Source organism: Myotis myotis, unplaced genomic scaffold, assembly GCF_014108235.1.
Source record: "Myotis myotis isolate mMyoMyo1 unplaced genomic scaffold, mMyoMyo1.p scaffold_m19_p_3, whole genome shotgun sequence".
NCBI lineage: Eukaryota > Metazoa > Chordata > Mammalia > Chiroptera > Vespertilionidae > Myotis > Myotis myotis.
The window spans coordinates 157,399,695-157,422,052 of record NW_023416335.1 but is presented as its reverse complement, the minus strand read 5'-3'; the positions used below and the strand labels follow the sequence as shown (position 1 = coordinate 157,422,052).

The 22,358-nt window shown below is 42.5% G+C and overlaps 1 protein-coding gene across 2 annotated transcripts; it reads right to left on the bottom strand.

Moving 5' to 3' along the window:
- Positions 1 to 4,391: 4,391 nt before the first annotated feature.
- Positions 4,392 to 19,853, bottom strand: NEMP1 (nuclear envelope integral membrane protein 1). 2 transcript variants are annotated; one of them, XM_036300711.1, is made up of 9 exons: positions 19,708 to 19,853; positions 18,139 to 18,358; positions 15,342 to 15,414; positions 13,810 to 13,903; positions 13,263 to 13,377; positions 10,957 to 11,182; positions 9,657 to 9,830; positions 8,801 to 8,944; positions 4,392 to 5,284 (listed from the first exon to the last, which is right to left on the bottom strand). In XM_036300711.1, exons 1-9 carry the CDS (start codon positions 19,807 to 19,809, stop codon positions 5,272 to 5,274), a joined length of 1,161 nt encoding a protein of 386 aa, XP_036156604.1. In that variant the 5' UTR covers positions 19,810 to 19,853; the 3' UTR covers positions 4,392 to 5,271. The 2 variants fall into 2 exon arrangements, with proteins under 2 accessions (XP_036156604.1, XP_036156605.1); XM_036300712.1 differs by lacking the exon at positions 9,657 to 9,830 and having other exon boundaries at positions 5,252 to 8,944.
- Between the last annotated feature and the right edge of the window lie 2,505 nt (positions 19,854 to 22,358).

Sequence of the window (22,358 nt, the reverse complement as noted above, 5' to 3'; positions counted from 1 at the left end):
AGTGTCCACCCGTTCTGACCTTGTCTGTGCTGCCTCCTCCAGCCGGGGCTCCTTGTGTAGGTCAAGCCAGAAGCCAGAGACGGCTGCTCAGCACAAAGTCCGAGGCTGTTCCCGCTGAGGGTGTGGTTCGCTTAACCCTTCACAGGCCTGAAGCCCAGAAGGGAAACAGTAGTCACAAGAAAGTCACAAGAAAGTAGGAAAGAGTATCTGGCTGGCCTTAGCTGAGCAGCTCAAGTAGAGTTCTTGTGCCATTGTCCCAAAAATTTGGAAATGAGAATACGAGTGGAATTTATAGCTAAGGATAAGCTTTCCAAAGTCAGGAATCTGTCAAGGAGAAAGGTAGGCTTGGGTATCTTCCTAAAGAAGACTCAGTACCTCCCTCAAACCTACCCTTCCTTATTACTGAGTCAGGGGTTGTCAATGACATTACTTTGAGAACTAAGAAGACAAAATACCCAAATTCCTCTCCACCCCCTCCCCCTCATGAATCAGACTCCATGATACAGATCTAAAAACTAAAGTTAGTATAATGTCTGACATTTGTAAAGATATCAGTTTCATTAACTCCCACCTGTATCATCATATTGAATTACACTGCCCTGTGAAGTAGGCAGTGCAGATATTCCATTAAAAAAGAAAATTAGAGGCAAAGATCGAAGCTCAGAGAGATTACACAGTGTGCCCATCCTTCCACAGGCAGTATGTGGCAGAACCACAAACAGAATGCTGACCCTAAGTCAGCCAGAGGTTCCAGACCAAGTCCTGGCATTTCTAATTTTAATCCTTCTGTGCTAGGATACTGAATAAGACCTCGAGATAATGTTTCTTGGGCACTAGCCCAGCTGGAAATAACCTGTCTTCAACAGTAAGCAGCTTATAAAAATCTGCTTTCCAGGGTACCCCCTCACCCACCCAGGGAAAATCCTGAACAGCAGGTTCCCACCATTCTCCCTCCCAGGCATGCACAAATACAGACACTTAGCTGAAGGCAGACTTGATTTTCCAACTTGCAGTCACAGCTGCTTGGTTCAAGGTCCAAACATTATTGCTTTGCAGAAGCATTTGCAGAAGCCTGGCCCATCAGCAGTCCATTATCAACCTGCCCTTTCATAATTTATTGATTTACTATATATACTAGTATATGGGGGGGGGGGGGGGGCGCGGGTGGAAGGCAAGGAAGAGAGAGAAAAGGCTGAGTGGTAGAGACAAAGAACGTAATCCCGAATACAGGTAGAACGGTATCAGTGTCAGAGACAGAAATGACTACAGATTCCCTACTATAATGAAGGACACAGATGAACAGACCTAGAGTGAGAAACCTCTTTCCCAGGATCACACCACTGCAAACCTGGCAGAGGTGGGACCAGAACCCAGGTCTCCTGTTCTCCAGGCCAGGATCTGCAGCCACGTACAACTGGGGTTTATGTGTGTCCACCCGGTCACTCATTTATTGAGTGCCTACTACGTGCTCACAAGAGAAGCAACTTTAAAATGAGATGGCAACCTTAAGCTTAGAAACAATGGCATAAACATCACAAGCTAGGGTTTGCCTGGGATCTAAGCTGAGTTCTCTGGACATGGAAATTTTGAGTGCTAAAACTAGGAACGTTCTAGGCAAAGTGGGACAAGTAAGTCACTCTAAAGTAACGAGCTGTAAACTACACCTCCATGTCATCTGAGATTTTAAGATCTGTTAAAGCATTCCTGAGGTGAAGATGCATGGGGGGGGGGGGGGGGGCGGGAAGGGGTGCGGGGTTGTGATCTCCTGTTTCTCAAACAAAACTGAAGCAACTGGAGCTTATTGGTCTTCTCCACTGACTCCAAAATCACCTTTCTCTTTCCCTCCATTAACAGTTCTAGTCTATCTCTGGCTGGGTGCCTGGCTGGTTGGAGCATCATCCTGATACACAAGGATTCTGGGTTCAATCCCATCAGGGTATGTAGAAGCAAGCAATGAATGCATAAATAAGTGAAACAACAAACTGGTGTTTAAAAAAATCTTTTTTTGTCTGTGCAGGGGCATGAGGGGATTATTGGGGGTGATGGAAAGGCTCTATATCATGATTGTGAAAATGATTACACAATTGTCTCCATTAGTCAAAATTCACAACTGGTGAATTTTATTGTATATAAATTATACTTCAGCCCTGGCTGGTGTGGCTCAGTTGATTGGACACCATTCCATGCACCAAAAGGTTGCTGGTTCAATTCCAGGCACATACCGGGTTGCATGTTTGATCCCCAGAAGGAGGTATGCAGGAGGCAACTGATTGATGTTCAGCTCTCACAGCGATATTGCTCCGTCTCCCTTTCCCTTCCTCTCTCTCTAAACATCAATTAAAAATAATTGTTTTAAATTATACTTCAATAAAGCTGGCAAAAAAAGAAACTTCCAAAGTATTTAGTGCAGATTTCTGACAGAGTTTGGAAGCCACCAATCTGATTAAACTAATTCACATTTATTCATTCTCCCAGAGATACTCATTTTTGAAAAGATGTTATGCAATAAAAAGTTTTCAGATATGGTGAAGACATTTATTTGGTGGGCAAAGGATTTTCTTGACTCTCACAAATTATCTGGTGTCAATTAGTAACATTGACCAAGTACTTAGTATGTGCCAGGCAACAAGGTAAGTAAGTACTTTACATTCTTACTATTCGAAGTGAGGTCCACAGATCAGCAGCAGCTGAATCACTTGGGAGCTTATTAGAAATGCAGAATCTCAGGCCCCAATCGGGCTTACTGAGGCAGAAGTCTGCATTTAAACAAGCTCCCCAGATGTTCCCTGTGCATTTTTATTTATTTATTTTTTAAAAAAATATATATTTTATTGATTTTTTACAGAGAGGAAGGGAGAGAGATAGAGAGTTAGAAACATCAATGAGAGAGAAACATCGATCAGCTGCCTCCTGCACATCTCCCACTGGGGATGTGCCCGCAACCCAGGTACATGCCCTTGACCGGAATCGAACCTGGGACCCTTCAGTCCGCAGGCCGACGCTCTATCCACTGAGCCAAACCGGTTTCGGCCCCTGTGCATTTTTAAAGTGTGAGAAGAACTGGTTTAAACACCTTATCTTTTTTTCTCTCCTCCCTGAAACCCTATGATGTAGCATTCCTGGCAATTATGCTTTAACTTTTTATTAATAGCCATTAATGATCATCTATGATACTTTTTTTTTTTAATATATTTTATTGATTTTCCACAGAGAGGAAGGGAGAGAGATAGTTAGAAACATCAATGAGAGAGAAACATCGACCAGCTGCCTCCTGCACATCCCCCACTGGGGACGTGCCCACAACCCAGGCACATGCCCCCGACCGGAATCGAACCTGGGACCCCTCAGTCCGCAGGCCGACGCTCTATCCACTGAGCCACACCGGCCTCGGCTCTATGTCTCTTATTTACCTAGTATAGTTATAGAAGGCAAAGGAAAAAAGATGCCATTACTGTGCACTAATCTACATAAATTTACATAGTCTGCATCCTGTTTTCTTCCTTTCACCATCTTTGAAAAATGGACAATGGGTTTCCATGTAATCTAAATAACTAAGGAAAGAGGAGACAGGTACAGAATTAATGCAAATGCTATAACAGGTTCCAAGAGCAAAGAAAAAAGCCAAAACATAAAAAATAGAAGATTCAGATTCCTACTACAGAAGCTGGGCCTAGACGTAATTGGTTTTATTCCACACCCCTAATGCTCACTAGAGCCCTGCTCCCTCTCCCACCCTACACAAAGTTTTTGGCAGGCATTTCACAGTAGGATCCATGGGTCTGCCCCTCACCCCATTGGAAAATAAAACAAATACTTTATATCATTTTTTAAAATTTAAAGAACTAAAGCACAGAGAAGCTCCCTAGACCAGGAATAACCTATATATATTTTTTATATTAAAATATATTTTATTGATTTTTTTACAGAGAGAAAGAGAGAAGGATAGAGAGTTAGAAACATCGATGAGAGAGAAACATCAATCAGCTGCCTCCTGCACACCTCCTACTGGGGATGTGCCCGCAACCAAGGTACATGCCCCCGACCGGAATGGAACCTGGGACCCCTCAGTCCACAGGCCGACGTTCTATCCACTGAGCCAAACCAGTCAGGGCCCTATATATTGTTTTTTATGAGACAGCATAATAGTACAACCTGCTACTTCTGTAAGAATAGCCCTTAGAGATCTGGCATCTTGGGAAATCATTCAGCCCCGGGATGAAAACAGAGCAAGAGATACCCAAGATGGGCAGCAGTGGTTAAGAAAGAAAAGGGAAAATAGAGGACATGCAAATGATCGCATTAAAAAGATGAAACTGAGGAGCTACTTACTCATGAACTGAAAACAAGAGATCCAAACAAGAGAAGTGCATGTTCATTAAGAGAAACCACTATATAGTCTATAAAACTTTATTAAAATTGGAATTACTTACAAATTTGTACAATAAAAATGAAAAAATATATAATAAAACACTGACATTTTTTCTTACAGAAAAGAGTGAAAATGAGGCCCATGGCAAAGAGCCATCCCTGATCATTTTGTTCCTTTCAAACATTTATGAATATTTATTTTAAATACAAATGAAAAATATTTTTAAGTAACACTAAGGCATTACTCACAGGCTAAAACTTACCCAGTGATTCATTACCCTTGCTATTTCACCATCATGGGAAACTGAGGCAATTGCAGGCTGTAACAGTTCTAATACATTATGAATTATCTATTATGTTAACATAATAAAAATGTTGTCCATATACTAGTAAAGTTCAGAGAATGTGATTTCATCATTTTCAAGTTATTGTCAAGAGTGTGAGGAGGAAGATGACACACATGGGTTGGGGCAAGGAACCCAAAGCCCCATATTTTGGGAGGCTGTGTGCCACTCCCATCCTCACTAAAGCTGTGCGCTGACATTCACGTGAATTTGCATTGTTTATTCCCAGCAGGCTCTGGCTTCCATCACATAAGGCACTGAACACCCTTTTTGAAGGTAGTAACCATGTAGAATCCAACTCAACAGTAACTGAGTTCATAAGCTAAGTTAGCAAGAGACACCACCAGATTACAATTGCATAGGTTTCCCTAAAAAAGTAATTTCTGCTACATCAAAACAGACGCAAAAGGTTGGAAGTGCATTTACCTTGTAAAATGGCTATTTTTATGTGTATTACTTAGTTTCTGCTCCTGTGTAACATGAAGGCATAATAAATCTGTCAAACTGTCCTCTCCTTGGTTCAGATAAAATTCTTGGCATTTCAATATAGGTTATTATCTCATATGTCAGACCTGAGTCCAAAAAATACAAGGACATTTAATTTCCTTTCCTCCTACTTCAACGCTCACTCCTCAATTCAGAGAAAAGTTATGAGTACACAGCTAAGAACCATTTTTGCGCAAGCATCCATCTGAGCCCATCTTTTTTTTTCTTTTTTCTAGAACAAAAAAATTGAGGACAATTGCATAATCCAACCCCAAGCCTTTTATGGATATCAGGGCCTAGGGGACTATCTGGCCTATTTGGGTCCTTTTATTAATCAAATCTCTATCATATATGCTCAGTGGGGATTGGATTGAAGGGAACATAGTCAATGAAGAGAGGACTAGGGCCTAGAGTGGGATGTATTAGCACAAAATGAAGCATTGGAACTATAATGGAACTATTACCAGCAAAATATCCTTTGTACAAGACATAAATTCATGAATTTGGGGGGAGAAATAAACTAGTTTTGGCGAGATGAAGTGGCTGATAGAAATTTGTTGGGAGATATCAAAGCTGCTAAATTTTCCTTATTTTTGGTCATTGGTCTCATGAAAGTAATCTGAGTGGGAAAGTCAAGAGGAAATGTTTTAGGCCAGTCGGCTCTTATATTAATGAGAGACATGCTCTACACAACTTGGTCAGGCTGATGAGAGGCAATAGATTTTTGAATGCCGATGAATCCCTGGGCCCTAGGGCCAATTTGTAGCTTGATATTTGCAGAGCAAAATGCTGACATGGCAGCAGACGTGGTTCCAATGTCCAGCTCACTTCATAGTTATCCCTTCAATCCTTCTTGATGAGATCAGTCTGAGAAATGAGACTATACTGAAATTGCAAAAGCTGCAACTACCAGAGAAAATTAAATGGGGGCTTCAAGTAGTGACTGAGCCAGGACACTAAGTGGCCAGAGGGAGACAAGAGCAGCTTCTAAAGGTTTACTAAGTTCAGCAATCTCCAGGCACATGGGAGCCCTGAAGCATCTGGGGCAGAGCCACACAGGCAGGCAGGGCAAGGACACGCAGCACACCAGAGGCACCGTCCTTCACTGAGAGCAGTTCTCATGCTGCAGGACCCACTGTCATCTCCGCTGCCTACAGCTCAGTCTCCAACTACCAGACAGGAAGTAATAAGCGGAGTTTGATTTTACTCACCCTAAATTCAAACATAGTGAAAGTAACTGGTCTTGAGATGGAAACTTTATTTCACAAGTTTACTAAACATAAAGAGAGAGAAATCCTTCCCTAACTCACATTGCTTTCTCACTGAAATGAAGACATGAATCAGGAAAAGTCACCCTGGAGCAAGCCACCACCCTCCCTAAGTAGGTATGTGGAAGCAGGGGATCAACTGCTTGTACAGCCAAATTACTTCTTCCAATCAACTCAGGTTCGAATAGCCTAGGCCTCAATTTCTGTAAATGAGGTCAAAAATAGTACCTTCCCAAGGTCTTAACAGTTCTGTGTAGAGGGATAAAATTTTACCATGTACATAACTCACAAAGGCATTCAGGTTTCCCACTATAGAGCTCCTTTAGTCTACAACTTTAACCAACAGCATCTGCCCCCAAACTGCTTATTTTTCACTTTCTATTATGTCTATTTGCTGCCAACTGAGGTCCTTGTCACTTTAAGACAGTTTAATGCTATGGGAAACACTGCTGGAAATAATCAACTGGCCACCTGGAGAGGAGTCTCAGAACTGACATTTTGAAAGTCAGTAATGGAGCCCAGGGCCTTAGCTGCTAAATGGCTGGTCTGAAGGAGTCATGAAGACTTTTTAACAAATCATCTCTATGATCGTGGTCATCCAGGAAGTCTGTGCTATGCTCTGACCATCGGTGTCTATCTTCCTGGCTAGAGTAATTGTAGCTTTTTTCAAGGCATGAGGGTGAAGATCACAAAGACAAAACCAGCTAATGACAGAGACAGAAAAATTCACTCCCTCATAAATGCATTGCTGGCTTATAGGGGTACTTTCCAATGCAAAAGAATCTGAAACTAATGCCACTATAATAAAAGGATGCATGAACCTCTGGTCAGAAATGAAACGGCAAGTAAGTATAATTCATGGAAAAATGTGTCTGGCCCTGGCTGGGTAGCTCAGTTGGTTAGTGTGTCACCTGAATACACCAAGGCTATGGGTTCAATGGCACATACAAGAATCAATCAATGAATGCATAAATGAGTGTAACACGAATCGATGTTTCTCTCTTTCTAAAATCAATTTTTAAAAATGTATATATGACTCATCTTTAAAAAAATCTGATCCTGATGGCTGAAGGAGCATCCAGAGTCATGAAGATTAACTGAAGGTCTATTTTCTAGCAATGCAAACTATCGCAGCTACATAACTACATCTTGTATGTTGTATCAAGAAACTTCATAGTTTTAGGGCTTACAAAGTTAGCCAGAGCTCATGGGGGGAAAAATAGGTGGTAAGGAAAGACAGAAAGGAACAGGAAGAATGAGTAGACAAAAGAAGGAAAGAAAAAAGAGATAGTTTCCTAATTCCACAGCAACTCAAAGATATGTGACTCATTGACCCAAAAAAAATGGAGAACCTGTAAAAACCATTTAAATTCCCTAAATAAGATCGCTTCTCCTAAATAGCAGGAATAATGCTAAAAACCAAGGGGAAGAGAATATAAGAAATGAAAAAACTCTGAATTGTACATACTTCACAGGTATGGGAATAGACCCTTTGTAAAAGGGCAAAGGGAGCGAGGAGGAATGAGAAGGAAAAAAATGCAAATTTATTTTTAAGATGGAATTGAAAGCTGACTATAATAAAAAGCCCAACGGACCTCCCCTACAGAAGAGCCAATAGGCATGTTCCTAAAAGCAAGCAGGACTCAGAATATCATATGCATGAGAACCAATTCAAAGCTCAACACAACAGCTTCTGGGGCTTTAATGGATAATCCATATTAATAAATATGTAGGGGCCTACGAGGCTTGTCACACTGGAGCACTTGCTGGTTCTGGAACATGAATTTTAAGAAATTAAAATTACATATGTCCATTTAAAAAATAAGACAAATAAAAATTCATTTTCCTCTTTAAACAAGGATTATTCTAAAGTCGCTGGAATAAAAGTAGAAGTGAAACAGGCTTTCTCTCTGAAAAATATAACCCAGATAACAGTTCTCACTTCTGAGTGCCAGTCACAGTGGCAGAAATGCCATGACTGAATCAACTTCCGAAGGAGGAGCTAGAATGCTGTGCTCGCTGTGCTCATCCAGTCTCTTTGGAAACATAAAAGGTGAGCTGACTGCTTAACCAAGGGGAGCATTCACTACTTTACCCACTCTCATTCCCCAGGGATCCCACAGACACCACCAAGACCATTTCCAGAGGGAGGCCTACTCAGGCTTCTAATTTCAGTGGGAGAATTCCTGCACCATCTCGCTCTGTCTCAACAAGCTGAGAAGCATAATGCACAACATATGCGGCATGGACCCTATCACGGGACCAAGCCAGTCCACATAGAAATAACTGACTTCCGCCTAAGTCAAAAAGTTGTTCTGAATGACAGTGGGATACCAGGAATCTGTGTCCTCCTCCTCAGAGGATGTTTCTTCATAGATTTCATCCTGGGCAGTAATGCTCCCTAATCCATACTCCTGCTCATGGACAGAAACTTCATTTGGTGTGAGGTGAAAAGAACCTTCCACAAAGTCAGCAAATCTGGAAAAGAGAAGATAATAATCATTAGGCACCTTCTGCCCTTTCTATTTTTATTTCAAAATAAGAATAAATTTAAACCCTTCATCTACTCAAATTATACTGAGTCCAGACAGCATCTCTGTCCTTACTCTGGCAGTTAAGTAGACCAAAGCAAGAAACAAGGAGAAAAGGAAAGCTGGGGTCATAGGCCAACATCCCCTGCAACCTCATCCTGCTTAATAAGCACTAGCCTATCCTTTTTAGCTATGGAAGTGCCAAGGTTCCTTTAGTCACCTGTAATTCTGATAAGAGAGATTAAGGGTCATTACACATTCATTCATATTTATGGTCCTATAAAGTTTATGCCATCAGGATTCCAAACTGAAGATTCACATACTCACTGGTATAGCTGCCCCCAAATAAAAAGGAAAAAAAAAAAATCCCACCCCTCTACCCTGCAAGCAAACAAACAAACAAACAGAAAACACCACTCAAAGAGTAATGCAATACTATCAGAGGGGACACTTGATATGGTGTTGGAATCTTCTCACGTCTATGCTAGAGTAGACAGTTCTGCTTAACATATGATGATATACATATCTTTCTCTTGACTACTAGATGAATAGGAAAATAAAGCCATAAATACAAAATTATTACCTAGAAGTATGATCTTTTAAAACTCAAGGTCACAGTCACCGTGACAGATGCTTGGCATATCTGGCCAAAAGTTTACCTCTTTGGAGACTGGATTCGAGAAATAGTCTTCCAAGCAGAGCAGTCTGGACTGTTACAATATTCTCGAAGCTCCTCTAACGCCTTTTGAGTTTCCACCTCTCCTTGTATTCGATACTCTTCTTCTGTCAGGAGACGAGGGGGGACAATCTTTTCTGTTGCCTTACACATCTTTCTGTGCTCATCAAAATAACACCATGAATCATTAATCAGTAATCTGCATGCACCCTTACCTCTAGCTCCCTTCAGTGGGCCAGGCATGCAGCAGAGAGCCTGACCTTCTTGATTTCAGAGAGGAAGGGAGAGGGACAGAGTGATAGAAACATCAATGATGAGAGAGAATCATTGATTGGCTGCCTCCTGCACGCCCCACACTGGGGATTGGACCTGCAACCCGGGTATGTGCCCGGACCGGGAACTGAACTGTGACCATGCTGGCTGGGCCAGGTATCTTTAGTTATAATGTACTCTTGATATGTCAGACTATTAGTGACAAGTCAGAATAGTCCATTATTATTCACTAATGTGAGCAAATTCACTTATTTGCCAATAAATGATAGACAAAGTATTTATTTTCCAAAAACTGGGAAAATGACCAAAAATGATGGTGTAAAATTGTGGTCCATTAACTTTGTTCCCCAAACTGAAGATATCACCCTTGACTATCTGTAATAGAACCACCACCGACAATCTGAGATCATTCCATATTCACTATGCAAGGTGATAACACACTATGAATTACATCTTAAGACTAGGACTCCCATCCCTGGCCAGTGTGGCTCAGTTGGTTGGGCATTGTCTGGTTCACTGAAAGGTTGATGGTTCGATTCCTGGTCAGGGCACACGCCCAGCTTGTGGGCTCTATCCCCAGTAGGGGACATGCAGGAGGCAGCCGATCAACGTTTCTCTCTCTCCCTCTCCCTTCTTCTCTCTCTGCAGAGGGGGGGGAAATCAATTAAAAGAGAAAGACCAGGACTCCCAGCGCAATCTGAGAGCCAATGTGAAAGACTCTGAAACCATGTAACCTGAGGCATTTGATATAAAAGTAATATACTTTGCACCATCTAGTGGTAACATGAGCACATCACACTTTAGTGGATACTTTTATATAAAATAACTATAATAAAACTATAAAAATGCCTATAGTCTAAAGAAAGAGACTCAGGAAGGACAAAAATCAGAAGCAATAATACAATAAATTTTCATTAGCAAAGAGGCTCCCAGGTCAACACTTTTGTGTCCTTTTGCTGCAACTGTATCACACATTGTACATTTCAATAGTTACACTGCCTTTCAGTCACCTGTAGGTGATGTACAGCCACCGAATAGGATACTCCAGGTTCTTAGTACACAGAGCAATGATGATAATGGCAAAAGCAACCTGTGGTATCTGGATACCAGAATACATGAAACAGAGGCCCATCAGCTGCAAGGTCCAGGTCAGCAGGTTGATGCTTCGTTCATTCTCCAAGGGCCCATACTTGTAACAGACGGCAAAACTTATAAATCCAACTGTGAGGACATAACCTATGAGAAGAGTTAACAGAAGACATTAGTAAAATAATTTCTGTGGGGCAAAGCAGTAAGTGACTAGCACCGACTGAACTGGGAAAATGGACAAGATCATTACTCAATTATTCATATTTTTTCTATCATTCAGATACATTTATCTTTTTAAGCTTCCATCCTTCCTTTTATCCCTAATTTATTTGCATTAAGTTGAAGCATTGCTACACACTGACAATAGAATAGTCTGTTTAAAAACACAATATATGGCCTAGCCAGTTTGGCTCAGTGAGTAGAGTGTCGGCCCGATGACTGAAGGGTCCCAGGTTGATTCTGATCAAGGGCACACACTTCGGTTGCAGGCTGGATCCCTGGCCCTGGTCAGGGCATGTGGGGGAGGCAACCAATCCATGTGTCTCTCTCACATCGATGTTTCTCTCTCTATTTCTCCCCCTCCCACTCTCCCCCTTCTACTCTCTCTAAACGTCAATGGAAAAATATCCTCGGGCCCTAGCTGGTTTGGCTCAATGGATAGAGCATCGGCCTGCAGACTGAAGGGTTCCAGGTTCGAATCGGGTCAAGGGCACATACCAGGGTTGCGGGCTCAATCCCCAGTGGGGGTCGTGCAGGAGGCAGCCAATCAATGATTCTCTCTTATCACTGATGTTTCTATCTCTCTCTCCCTCTCTGAAATCAATGAAAAAAATATTAAATAAAAGAAAAAGAAAAAGATCCTCGGGTGAGGATTAACAACAAACCACTCAATATATGGAAATCCAGATTAATCACCTCTCAAAGGGTAGATTAAGAGTTACTATCTGTATAAAAAAAGGGTTCCTGCTTTACAGATTAGATTCAATGAAGAGTTATTTTTTCAAGTCCTCAAGTATATTAGAAATACAATTATGTTGACAAACAATCCAATTAAAAAATGGACAAAGGACCTAAATAGACACTTCTCCGAAGAGGACATACAGATGGCCAATAGACATATGAAAACATGCTCAATATCACTAATGATCAGAGAGATGCAAATTAAAACTACAGTAAGGTATCACCTCACACCTGCCAGAATAGCTACCATCATTAAATCAACAAACAAGTGCTGGTGAGGATATGGAGAAAAGGGAACCCTGGTTTACTGCTGGTGGGAATGCAGACTGGTTGCAGTCACTATGGAAAACAGTATGGAATTTCTTCAAAAAATTAAAAATGGAACTCCCATTTGACCCAATGATCCCACTTCTAGGAATATATCCTAAGAATCCCAAAACACCAATCAGGAAGAATCTATGCACCCCTAGATATTGTAAATAGTGCTGTTTACAATAGTTAAGATCTGGAAACAGCCCAAATGCCCATCAGTTGATGAATGGATAAAAAAGCTATAGTGCATTTACACAATGGAATCCTATGTATTCATCTGTAAAACAGAAGGATCTCTTACCCTTTGTGACAGTATGGAGGGACCTGAAGAATATTATGCTAAGCGAAATAAGCCAGTCAGACAAAGCACATAGCACATGATCCCACTTAAATGTGGAATCTAAAGAACAAAATAAACTGACAAACAAAATAGGTCCAGAGGCATGGATGCCTGGAACAGACTGACAGATCTCAGAGAGCAGGGGGGTTGGAGGGACAGGAAGAAATTAACTAAAGAACTTATATGAATATATACATAGCCCATGGACACAGACAATAGTGTGGTGAAGGCCTGGGATGGGGCAGAGGCTGGGTGGAGGGCGGCAAAGGGAGGGAAAATGAGGGACATCTGTAATACTGTCAACAATAACAATAAATAAAACAAATACAATTGTATTAATAAAGTCAATTTACAGTTTTTCAGAAAGATGCCTATCATATAAAGAAAGGTATACTTATCTACAACACAAATTAAAGTCTTCTTCCAGGCAGCATCATTTTAATTTAAGAGAAGGTAACAACTGTAAGAGGGATTAGAAATAAGTGAAGAACTACGATTCTTAAAAGTTAATAAAATGGCACGGACTATTAAACTCCTAAAAGTTAATTTCATGACCAAATTAACTAAAATAGTTTATAAATATATAAAAAGGAAAACAAAACCAGTAACACTTACTTAAAAGATACTGCCAGTAGCACCTCCAGATCTCTTGTAAATTTTTAAAAACTAGTTGAATGAGGTATAGCGAAAAGGACCAGCCTCCCACCAGGATGATGTAAATGGGACTTTTCTAAAACAGAGTAGAAGTGAAAGCAAAAAGTTACAAAAGGTTTCCATACATAAAAGCAAAATGAAACTATGTTTAAAAAAACCTCAAACTACTGAAAAACACATCTCTGACAAAGATTTTCTATTTAAAGTGGTACAGTCTGCTAAGGACACTGGGAAAATGAGATGCTAAATAACTTAAAAGCCTGACTATGTAATTAGCAAATAGGAAGGAGACTTTAATCCCCCACTAAGCATGGAATTTTAAATAAAAAGGGAGTTCATATGTAATCAGGCTCCAAGATTCATCATGGTAAGTACCTTTCTGAATCAAGGAAGGAGTAGGACATTGGCTTAGATATCAATGCAAATTTCAGTGCTGCTAAATTACCTAAGAAAACTACCCTCCAACTATCCAGGCTCATCTTAACCACATGAGTATTCTGCTACTTACCCTGGGTATAAACTTGGACAGCATGAAAATGATGATTAGCAGAGACGCCACAATTCCCACACCCATCCCAGTGGAATAGTAGAAGATCTGGCTTCTGCAAAGAGAAAATGTATTTCATGACTATGTGTGTATTCTTCATACATGGCATTGTTCCAACTAGGACAACTATCCTAGTCAAAAGATAGAAAACAGATACAAGATTAGAACAGGTATTTGCCCAAAACTTGAAGTCAGAAAACTGAAGAAACTATAACAATATAGTTGCTCCCAGATTATGAGGATTAGTATCAATGAGGTCCCCTCAAGTATATCCCCAAAATAAACCTCTATTTAGTCTCCTACTTTGATCCCCAGCATCTCTCCCAATCCAGTCCTATATAATAAAAGTGTAATATGCAAATCGACCAAAGGGCAGAACGACTGGTCGCTATGATGCACACTGACCACCAGGAGGCAGACGCTCAACCCAGGAGCTGCTCCCTGGTGGCCAATGCGCTCCCACAGGGGGAGCACTGCTTAGCCAGATGGCTGGCTAGCCCAGCAACAGTGGTGAGAGCCTCTCCTGTCTCTGCTGCAGGCGGGCAGTAAGGAGCGAGGGGTCCCGGACTGTGAGAGGGATGTGTGCCTGCCAGCTTAGGGGGTTTAGGGATCAGGCCTAAGCTGGCAGGCAGACATCCCCCGAGGGGTCCCGGACTATGCAGGCCAGGCTGAGGCACCCTGCCCCCCAATGCATGAATCTCGTACACCGGGCCTCTAGTTTTTAATAAGAATCTTTCTTTTGAGGAACCGTACACCATCTCTGGGAGAAGGAAGGGACAATACTGCACTTGTGGAGACTGGAACAGAACTGATTACCTAGAAGGATAAACCAAACACAGGGCCTAGAACAGAGAGCTCCTACTCCTATTCCAGGCTCTTTCTATCAGTTATTCCTCCCTCACTGAGTTTCTCTTAGAATCCCTCCAAAAAAGGAACAACTTCCACCAACCTCACTCCAGCCCAACTTCAAACTCCAATTGTTAATCTGTCATTCACTACTCCACAAATACTCTTTTCACTTGTATACATAGTTAATGTTGGTTCTATCTTTGTTCAATGTTTGCTCTTTTCTCTATTTCTTTTCTTTGTATTTGGACATGTGACCTAGCTTGGCTGGTAAGTTCCTAAAGGCAGGAAATGAATAAGTAGTTAATGTTTGTCTCTTTACTTCTGAATGGCATGAAGCTTATCAACACATACATAGCCCAGTAAAAATAAGGGCTTAACACATTCTTTCCAATGGTGGAGTGGTTGACTCATCACAAGATAGGTCAAACTAATGGGAAGACTTCACTATTGCCAGTCTTATGTAATACAAGGAAAAAACAAAAATCATTACACATATATTAAAGTACTTTTAAAAATTATCCAAGCAGATAATGGCCTAGCCATAAAGGTCCTGGAAAAGGAAATGGCAGCACTTGGAGTTTTTACAATAAAAGTCAAGGACAGATCTGAGTCTCGTCATTCCACACTCTAGCCTTGGAACTTACCTGCTCAACAAGTCTCCACAAAAAAATAACGTAAGTCCAAGAAGGAAAACGAGAAAGAGTTTGGGGTCAAATCCTGAAATAAACAGAGACTTCTGTTTAATAGGAGAAACAAACAGTTTAAGGCATTATAGTAGTCCCTCCTCATCTGCTGGGGGATGCGTTCCAAGACCCTCAATGGAATCCTGAAACCATGGATGGTACTGAAGCATATATGTAATGTACTGTATTTTCTTATACAAAAACAGCTATGATAAAGTTTAATTTATAAAATAAGCAACGTAAGAGATTAACAACAACTAACAATTAGATTATAACAATATACTGTAATAAAAGTTATGTGAATGTGGCCATTCATTTCAGGGTTCCCTGCTTGAAGTCTTAGTATAGGTCCAATGTTTTCTGGTGCAACACACAGCCATCAATTGGAACACGTTTTCTGTCCAGGTCTTCCACCCATAAATTTAATGCCTTTTTCATCTTAACAAAGCACTTATCATGCACTGTGGCTGTAACTTTTGCAGTTTGACTTGTGACAGCAAAACTAGCGTGGATTTCTTTTCCTTCTTCACAATTTCATGGATAGAAGATTCATTCTTACTGTTTATCTTAGCAACCTCAGCATACTTATTAAGTCAATAACTTTCACCTTTTCACTTAAAGGACGCACTTCACAGCTTCTCTTCGGTATATCCAAATTACTAGCATCACTACTCCTGTGCTTTGGGGCCATTATTAAATAAACTAAGGGTTACTCAAACACAACCATTGCAATATGGGGATAGTCAATCGTGACAGTCAATCTGATAACCCAGATGGCTACTAAGTGGCCAACAGGAGGGCAGGGTATACAGCGTGGGTGCACTGGACAAAGGGACAATTCATATCCAGATGGCATAGTACAAGATTTTATCCCGCTACCCAGAACAGCACACAATTTAGGTAACTGAAACCACAGAAAGTGAAACCATGGATAAGAGGGAGTTATTGGGTGGAATAAAAGGCAACGCTGGCATTATTGGTCAGCCAATAAAATAAATACAAAGAGTCCACCTAAATAGCATTATAAATTCCACACAAAGCTGGGACACCCTTCCAAAGAGAAAGGGTAATTAGGTCTCTGTCTAACCTCTACTTTCCTGAAGATCTTATTTTTATTTTGGCTGCCTACACCAAGGCTAAAAGAAACCAAGCGTTGCTTTGGATAGAGCCAGGCATAGTGGCATCAGCACTTCATGCAATTGCCCACAAGAGGTCTCCACCACTCTGGTTTTCAAGCCTTAAGTCACTCAGGCTGGGACTTAACAGATTTGCCTAGCCCTAGAACTTTGGATAAGGGCCTTCTGTTGTTCTCTAACTGGCTGTTCTTCTGGCTCAACACCACCATTTACTTCCCTTCGCTATACAACAACTGTGTTGGAAAAACCTACACTCAAACACAGTTCACTCAGGAACAGGGGGCCCAAGCAGAGGCCCCTTAGGGGCATGCAAGACCCTCCCACACCTTCACATTCAAGAGCTGAGTTTAGGGGAGGTCCACAAACGGAATAGGATAAAAAAAAGATCAGTAAATGTAAAAGAAATACAAAAACCAACCAACCAACAAAGCAAGAACAACAACAAAAAACACAACAGGCCAATCCAAAGAACTGTGAAACCCTGGGGCAATTAGAAGGCACAAACTATTTTGTAGCAAAACCCAAGAATCTTTCCACTACTCACAATCCAGGACCCTGGGTGGTAACCAGGGAGAGACCAAAAGTCACAGAGAATTCAACAGGATAATGATCCACCTCCTATGTGAAACTTTCTCAGACATTCAGAGAAGGGAGGGCTTCTCCCAGTTCCACTGAGTAAGCCTTAAATTGCAGTGATCTTCATATTTATCATTCCACAAATACTTTTTACTTATGAAGTACTAATATTCAGTTCTGAAGAAAGGCAGAACTGAAATCAATATATATATTGATTGGAAGGGAGAGGGGGAGAGAGAGAGAAACATCAATGATGAGACAGAATCCTTAATCGGCTGCCTCCTGCACACACCCTACTGGGGATCGAACCTGCAACCCGGGCATGTGCCCTTGACTGGAATCGAACCCGGGACTCTTTAGTCCACAGGCCGATGCTCTATCCCAGTGATGGCAAACCTATGACACGAGTGTCAGAGATCACACGCGAACTCATTTTTTTGGTTGATTTTTCTTTATTAAATGGCATTTAAATATATAAAATATCAAAAATATAAATCTTTGTTTTACTATGGTTGCAAATATCAAAAAATTTCTATATGTGACACTGCACCAGAGTTAAGTTAGGGTTTTTCAAAATGCTGACAAGCCGAGCTCAAAAGGTTCGCCATCACTGCTCTATCCACTCAGCCAAACTGGCTAGGGGTCTTCAGTTTTTATTATTTAACCGTTCGTGTCTTCAAATGTAGACCTGTACATTTCGGGACATCTACCTTTGTCTAGAAGTGCCCAGAAGGCAGAAATACATCTTTTATACTCTGAGAAATACTAGGAATATCAGGTCAGAGCCATTGGAAGAATTAAGAATGTGCATCTTCACAATTCTAGGTAAGGAGGTACTTACAATGATCTAATGTGAAGTCTCAATTCTAGGGCTTTATGTGGGGTGGAGTTTCTCTAAACTGTTTGGAGCAGTAGTGAACTCAGGTTATAATCAGAACCAAAATGGAATTATCTTGGGCTGACTTCTCTTTCTCACTAATTATACCCTCCAAAGTTCAGTCCCTTCTCACTATAGAATTCATCATAAAAACACAGGTAAGACTTACTGCGGGTCACAGTGACACTGTACTTGGTGTCTTCCTCTATAATCTCAACTTTGAGGCAGGTTTTTGTACTGTACAGTCCCACATTAACATAGGTGTCATTCAATTTCTCTTTTAAAAAGGAGGAAAAAAAGTTCCAGATACTAAACTGCTCTAGCTCCTTCAGTTTCTCCTCATTCTCCACCTGGGTGACTCGTACCAGTTTGGAACTATTTACCTGAATCTGTAACACAAAATAGGAATGAATTTTTCACAAATAAAAATTTTAAATTAACACAAAACTGTAAAGTAAATATCTAAATCAGAAATGGCACTAGTTTTCCACAAGGCTTATGAGAAATATAGAGATGCAGTGGCTAAAACATAATTGGACAAATATCATTGCACATGGTATAGAGAGGCAGCTGTTAGAATGTCTTGTTGTTAACATGATCTGAATCTACTATTAGGCCTGAACATAGGGAGGAAAAAGACTTCCACAATACAGCTATTTATAAGAGATCATACAAAGCCAGGGTCTATAATATTAAGAAAATTGCCAAGCATAAACAGCCCCAAAAAGGTTTCCCATAATGAAAGGCTGAGAAATTCAACCCTTTGTCACAAATCACTGATTATGGGTACATGTTGGTTATAATTTGCCCCAGATGGAATATGATTTTTATATCAGAAAATAAAAAAAAGAGAATTAAAAAAAGAAACCCACAAGCCCACCCTGATGTTTCTGATGTGAACAACAAATGCCCTTATTAGTAACTATGCTTATGAAAGTAGCACCATTTTCAAAAGGACTCATTTTGTTCAATCACTATTACAGCCAGACACTCTTGCCTTGCCAGGTGGTTTAATGGCGTTATGAAATAAATGAGACCAAAGTCACTCATTCTATCAAGGGGAAACTTCAGTTCAGGAGGCTTATGAAACATCCTGTGTAGAATAAAAATAAGAGCAGCAAGGCAAAAGAGTTTATTTACATCCTGACAAACACACGACAGTTTCCAGGCCAAAGAAGGCAGAAGGCCTTTAAAAAGAAAAGGTGTGTGTGTGTGTGTATAAAAAGAAAAGGGCAAGAGAAGAAAGAAGTTTCTTTGGGAAAAGGAGGAAGTTTACCTCAGGGTCAAGCATTATAAGCTACTTAAATGAGCAGAGAGCAGAACATTTAGGAAAAAATGCTTATTGATGAAAACACAATTCAGGATAATCTCAACCCTGTCAAGGTTGTTAATAATACTTTATAAAAACTTGTGTGTGTTCCTAGTTGGTTTGGCTCAGTGGATAGAGCCTCAACCTGTGGACTGAAGGGTCCTCAGTTGGATTCCAGTCAAGGGCATATGCCCGGATTGCAGGCTTGATCCTCAGAAGGGGGTGTGCAGGAGGCAGCTGATCAATGATTCTCTCTCGTCATTGATGTTTCTATCTCTCTCTCCCTCTCCCTTCCTCTCTGAAATCAATAAAAATATATTTTAAAAAATTAAATAAAAATTGTGTGCTACAGATAGAGTGTCAAAGAACTCACTAATACAGACAAACATTCACAAAAGCTGCCCCTGCCAGGGGCCTCCAAATTATTACCTGTATCCGTGTCCATATATCATGCCACTTTGGGATAAGCACATTTTCATAACAGAATTGTTGCCTGGCAGTCATAGTATAAACTCGAGATTCCTGAAGCATGCCCACATTAATTTCAACTTTATGCAAAGAAAGAAAATAAGAATTAAATGTAACAGAACAAGTTAATAACTATTAACTCATTTCATAAAGATTTAAACTGACCACTTTCTTAAAGTTGAGGTTAAAATGTCAGTGACTGAAAAACAAGATAACTGAAATATGAGTAGAAATAAGATAGTCTTATTTCTGTCTAATTTTATTTAGATATTACAAATAGTCATTAACCCAGAATAAGTAATAAGGAAAGCTACTATTTAGTGTTAAGACAGTATGCAATCTCATTTAACCCTCCAGTCAAGGGCACGTGCCTGGGTTGCGGGCTCAACCCCCAGGAGGCAGCCAATCAATGATTCTTTCTCATCATGGATGTTTCTCTCTCTCTCTCCCTCTCTGAAACCAATAAAAATATATATATTTTAAAAATCAGTGGGGGGGGGGGGGGGGGAGGAGGATATCCTCGGATGAGGGTTAACAACAAAAAAAAGACGAATTTTCCCAAAGTCAAATTAGCTTAATTGAGATTCACACCCAGGTCCTGTATCCGTTAAAAAGGCAAAGCCAAAGTAACCTCATCTCGTGTTTTTTCTCTATCTCTTTCTCAGGTAGGATGAACAGAATTGACAATGATTATCTATAATAATAAAAGCATAATATGCTAATTAGACTGGACAGCTGAACGACCTTCTGGAAGTCCTTCTGGACGAAGCCGCAGTGCTGGGGGCCAAGGCAGAGGCAGTTAGGTGAGATGAGGCAGGCAGGCAAGCAGTTAGGGTGATCGGGGAAGCAGGCAGAGTGGTTAGGGGTGATCAGGCAGGCAGGCAGAGGCCAGCGGTTAGGAGCCAGAAGTCCCAGATTGCAAGAGGGGCATTTCCTGAGGAGTCCCAGATTGCGAGAAGGTGCAGGCTGGGCTGAAGGATCCCCTCTCCGTGTATGAATTTCACTGGTGGGGTTCCTCAGCCTGGCCTGCACCCTCTTGCAATCCGGGAACCCTCAGGGGATGTCGGACTGCCAGTTTGGCCTGGCCTGTGAGGATTAGGCCAAAACCAGCAGTCTGACATCCCTTGAGGGATGTAGTAGTGCATTAAGCGGCATGTTGGGCACTGCACCAATCCCGTTCATCCCAGTCCTGCTGCACCAGGCGGCTCAGTAGCACTGCCATGGAGGCCAGAGGCAGGGCCAGCCATGAGCCCTGCGTCTGGCACCTGTCAGCTGAGCAGCGCTCCTGCTGTGGGAATGCACTGACCACCAGGGGGCAGCTCCTGCATTGAGCATCTGCTCCCTGGTGGTCAGTGCACGTCATAGCAACCGGTTACTTGGGGTTTTATATATATTAATAGAGGTCCGGTGCACAAAAATTTGTGCACTGGCGGGGGGGGGGAGGGTGTCCCTCAGCCCCACTTGTGCCCTCTCGCAGTCTGGGACCCCTCGGGAGATAACGACCTGCTGGCTTAGGGCCGCTCCCGGGTGGCAGAGGGCAGGCCCAATCCCCAGGTGCAGCCCCTGGTCGGGCTCAGAGCAGGGCCGATTGGGGAGTTGGGGCGCCAGCCCCTGTCATGCACAGAGCAGGGTGGATCAGAAGGTTGCGATGCCACCCCTAGTCACGCTCAGGGTAGGGCTGATTGGGGGGTTGGGGCACCGCCCACTGTCACACTCAAGGCAGGGTCGATGGGGAGATTGCGGCGCCACCCCGTCACGCACAGAGCAGGGCTGATCAGGGGGCTTGGGGCGCTGCCCCCTGTCACGCACAGAGCAGGGCCCATCAGGGGGTTGGGGAGCTACCCCGTCACGCAAAGAGTAGGGCCAATAGGGGAGTTGGGGCGCCGCCCCCTGTCACCCACAGAGCAGGGCCGATCAGGGGGTTGGGGCACTCCCCCCTGTCACACTCAGGGCAGGGCCGATGGGGAGGTTGCAGCTCCACCCCATCACACACAGAGCAGGGCCCATGGGGAGGTTGGGGCGCTGCATCCTGTCATACACAGAGCAGGGCCGATCAGGGGGTTGGGGAGCTCCCCCTTATCAGGTACAGAGCAGGGCTGATCAGGGGGTTGGGGCGCCTTCCCCTGTCACGAACAGAGCAGGGCAGATAGGGAGGTTATGGCCCCGCCCCCTGTAACACACAGAGCCGCAGGGCAATCAGGGGGTTTGGGCGCTGCCCCTTGTCACGCTGCTCCAGGGGCCAGGAGGCCTCGCGGTTCCGCTGATCCCAGTGCTGGGAGGCCTCTTGGCTCCGCTTGACACAGGGGCAGTGAGGCCTCGCAGCTCCACTGATCCCGGGTTCGGGAGGCCTCGCGGCTCCGCTGATCCCAGTGCTGGGAGGCATATTACCCTTTTACTATATAGGATAGAGGCCTGGTGCACGGGTGGGGGCCAGCGGGTTTGCCCTGAAGGGTGCCCTGGATCAGTGTGGGGGTCCCGCTTGGGTGCCTGGCCAGCCTCAGTGAGGGGCTGATGGCTGTTTGCAGCTGGTCACACCTCCTTCAGGGTGGGGGTCCCCACTAGGGTGCCTGGCCAGTCTGGGTGAGGGGCTGAGGGCCGTTTTCAGGCTGGCA

Excerpts from the sequence above, each read along its gene's own strand:
- NEMP1 (XM_036300711.1), bottom strand. The coding sequence starts at position 19,809 with ATGCTTCAGGAATCTCGAGTTTATACTATGACTGCCAGGCAACAATTC. Across the intron at positions 13,378-13,809 it reads TGTCCAAGTTTATACCCAGG|AAAAGTCCCATTTACATCAT; the intron begins GTAAGTAGCAGA and ends ACTCTGTTTTAG. Across the intron at positions 9,831-10,956 it reads TGGCTGTACATCACCTACAG|AAAGATGTGTAAGGCAACAG; the intron begins GTGACTGAAAGG and ends TGATGAGCACAG.